Consider the following 3892-nt stretch of genomic DNA (forward strand, 5'->3'; position numbering starts at 1 on the left):
AGAACGAAGGCTTGACAGTACTCTCTAAGTCCTAAAACTTGACTGACATTCCGAAGTCCATATGAAATTATTATTCTTTTTGTAGAAATAGTGAAGAGGCTAATCTCCCTCGTGAACCTCTGGACTTCTTTCACGTTTGACAATTGACCTGCGACATATTCTATGGCCTTGATTTTGTCGGGGTTTACCTTAATCCCACTTTGTGAGACCAGGAATGCAGTAACTTACCAGAGCTGACCCCGAACGCGCACTTCTCGGGGTTAAGTTTCATGTTATGCTCCCTCATGATGTCGAATGTTCTTGCCAATGCTAAAAGTGGTCACCTGCATTCAAAGACTTAATGAGCAGATTGTCTATATATACTTCCATAGTTTTACCTATTATTTTCTCAAACATCTTATTCATGAGCCACTGATAAGTGGCTCTAGCGTTCGTTAACCCGAAGGGCATCACATTGTAACAATATATATCGAAATTTGTCATAAACAAAGTCTTTTCCTGATCTTTTGGGTTCATCTTTATTTGATTGTACCCAGAATAAGCATCGAGGAAACTTATTAACTTTTTCCATGCCATGGCATCAATCATTTGATCTATATTTCGAAATGGGAATGAGTCTTTCGGGCATGCCTTGTTAGGATCCTTATAGTCTACGCACATACGAAACTTATTATTTTTCGTAGGAACTACTACTACATTAGCTAGCCAGTTCAGATATATCAGAAAGCCAACTTGATCATCTTCTATTCTTATCTTTGACTCGTACCGGGTGTGGACATCCGCCCAAGTGGTTGCTTGAAACTCAAGCAAGCTTTCCTTTAAGTTTTGAGAAGCGTCTGAACTTCTCGGATTCAATCCTTTTGTGAATGCTTCGGCTGCCCATTCATCCGGGATAGCCAGGAGCAACATTCTTTCCTTCTGGAAATGAGTGAAATATTCGCGTAACAACTTAGACTCTCCCTGCGCAATCCTGAATATATCGGCCTTTCGGGCTTGCACTTTTCTGGCCCCGGCATGGGCATTGATGAAAGAATCCGGAGCATATCAAAGGAGTCAATGGAATGCTCGGGTAATAATGAATACCACGAGTTTCTCCAAATTTCTTTAACAACACAGATTCAATTTCGTGATTAAAACTATTCCGAGCCCGGACCCTTTTATGTTGCAAGCCCCGTCCGTAAATAAGTTCTAAACCCCTATGTCGATTCTTACACCATTACTGCCTCCTTGGTTGCCAGGGGCAAAAGCCCCAGGCTGAAGTCGGCCACGAAGTCAGCCAAGACTTGTGACTTAATTGCAGTCCTTGGTTTGTTCAATATCAAATTCACTAATTTTAATGGCCCATTTGGCCAGTCTGCCCAAGAGCTCGGGCTTAGGGGAAAATAGGCACCACAACTATCGGGTGACATTGGAAGTAGGGCCTCAACTTTCGAGTGGCTGCTATGAGAGCTAAGGCCAATTTTTACAAATATGGGTAGCGAGTTTCCGCTCCCCTTAGAATTTTACTAACATAATAAAAGGGAGATTGCGTACCTTCGTCCTCTCGGACTAAAACTGCACTTATCGCAACTTCTGACACCGCGAGCTAGACTAGCAATATTTTACTTTCTTTTGGTTCGAGAGCAACGAAGGGCTTGACAAGTACTTCTTCAAGTCCTTAAAACTTGCTGACATTCCGAAGTCCATACGAAATTCTTGTTCTTTTTTAGAAATGTGAAGAGGCGATGACATTTTTCTGACGAGCGGGAAATAAATCTGCTCAATGCTGCTAATGTCCCTGTGAGCCTCTAGACTTCTTTCACGTTTGACAATTGATCTGCGATTTCTTCTATGGCCTTGATTTTGTCGGGGTTTACCTTAATCCCACTTTGTGAGACCAGGAATCCACGAACTTACCAGAGCTGACCCCGAACGCGCACTTCTCGGGGTTAAGTTTCATGTTATGCTCCCTCATGATGTCGAATGTTTCTTGCCAATGCTAAAAGTGGTCACCTGCATTCAAAGACTTAATGAGCAGATTGTCTATATATACTTCCATAGTTTTACCTATTATTTTCTCAAACATCTTATTCATGAGCCACTGATAAGTGGCTCTAGCGTTCGTTAACCCGAAGGGCATCACATTGTAACAATATATATCGAAATTTGTCATAAACAAAGTCTTTTCCTGATCTTTTGGGTTCATCTTTATTTGATTGTACCCAGAATAAGCATCGAGGAAACTTATTAACTTTTTCCATGCCATGGCATCAATCATTTGATCTATATTTCGAAATGGGAATGAGTCTTTCGGGCATGCCTTGTTAGGATCCTTATAGTCTACGCACATACGAAACTTATTATTTTTCGTAGGAACTACTACTACATTAGCTAGCCAGTTCAGATATATCTTACCTCTCGGATCGAACCGATATTGAGTAAGCGAGTTACCTCTTTTTTGACGAATTTATTCCTCGCTTCAGCTATAGTGCGCTTCTTTTGTCTTACCGGAGGAATGTCGGTATCCAAGCTTAATTTGTGTACCGCTATCCCTGTCGGGATACATGTCATATCCTCGTGCGATCATGCAAACATTCGGCTTTAATTTTAATAAATTCAATAAAAGCATACCTGATCTCCAGGTGCAGTCCCGTTCCCAAATGGATTTTCCTTTCTAGGAATTCTTCGAACAACGCAACTTGCTCTAGTGCTTCCGCCATGGACTTTGTTGCGTCCGTCTTTTCTAGAACTTAAAAATACCTTGGCACCATATACTATTCTGGTTCCCCCGTCCCTGGGCTAACTTCCTCTGATTCGAGGGTAGGTGCCAGTTCCTGTAATTGCTATGCCACGCGCTCCTTTCCTGTGCTACTGGAGACAGAGATTGCATTCATCTCCATTGCTGTTGGTTGATCGCCCCTTATCTGTTTGATCCCCTCAGGTGTCGAAAATTTCAAATATTGGTGATAAGTTGAAGGCACGGCTTTCTTCTCGTGTAACCATGGCCTTCCCAGGATAATATTGTACCCCATGTCTTCGTCTACAACTTCGAAGAGAGTTGTCTTCATTATTTCTTCAGCGTTTGTGAGCAACAAAATCTCTCCCCGGGTTGTCGCGCTTGCGAGGTTGAATCTAGCGAGGAGCTTTGTTGCCGGAATAATGCTTTTGATGAGTTTGGCTTGCTCCAGTACTCTCCATTGTTTGATATTAGCTGAACTTCCTGGATCCACTAGAATACGTTTAATCTTAAAATCTAATACATTTTAAGAAATTACCAGTGCATCGTTGGGTGGAAGCAACAATCCATCAGCGTCTTCCTCCGTGAAAGTGATATAATCTTACCGGAGCCTTTTACTATGAGTTATTGAAACTTTTGTCTTCTTTGCTACTGAAAAGCTGACCCCATTAATCTCATTCCCCCCGAAGATCATATAGATCGTTTGGCATGGGGGTTCTTCTCCAGCTTTTGAGGGTTCTGCATTGTCCTTGTTCCGACCGTAGTTGTGCTTGGTTCGTTTACTTAAGAATTCTTTTAGATGACCACTCTATAACAGCGTTGACACTTCTTCCCGAAGGTGTCGGCAGTCCCTTGTCCAGGGGCAATTTGTCCCATGGTATTCGCACTATAGGTTTGGATCACTCCGTCCGGGATCGAATCTCATTGGTCTCCGGAACCGTGCTTCTTTGGTATTTCTTATGGCTGACACCAATTTCAGTGTACTAATCTTGAACTTATATTTTGATAACTTGGGGTAAGAAAGATCCAGTGACCCTGACGTTTCTTTCTCCTGCAGCGATCTGTCGTTTCGACCACGATCAGTCCTTCTGTCAATCGTGAACTTATCTCCTGTTCGGAGGTTTCTGCTACGGCCTTCAGTTCGCTCGTAGGGAAAAGGTCGGCCCCTTGAAGTTT

General features: G+C 42.5%; 1 protein-coding gene across 1 annotated transcript; it reads right to left on the reverse strand.

The window, feature by feature from the left end:
- Positions 1-2822: 2822 nt before the first annotated feature.
- On the reverse strand, positions 2823-3592 carry LOC109222560. Its single transcript, XM_019386907.1, has 2 exons — positions 3532-3592; positions 2823-3232 (listed from the first exon to the last, which is right to left on the reverse strand). The coding sequence occupies exons 1-2, from the start codon at positions 3590-3592 to the stop codon at positions 2823-2825; spliced, it is 471 nt and encodes a 156-aa protein (XP_019242452.1).
- Between the last annotated feature and the right edge of the window lie 300 nt (positions 3593-3892).

This window comes from Nicotiana attenuata, unplaced genomic scaffold, assembly GCF_001879085.1.
Source record: "Nicotiana attenuata strain UT unplaced genomic scaffold, NIATTr2, whole genome shotgun sequence".
Classification (NCBI taxonomy): domain Eukaryota; kingdom Viridiplantae; phylum Streptophyta; class Magnoliopsida; order Solanales; family Solanaceae; genus Nicotiana; species Nicotiana attenuata.

Coding starts and splice junctions, on each gene's coding strand:
- LOC109222560 (XM_019386907.1), bottom strand. CDS start 3,592: ATGGGACAAATTGCCCCTGGACAAGGGACTGCCGACACCTTCGGGAAG. Junction 3,233..3,531: donor CGGGAAGAAGTGTCAACGCT/GTTATAGAGTGG, acceptor AAAATGTATTAG/ATTTTAAGATTAAACGTATT.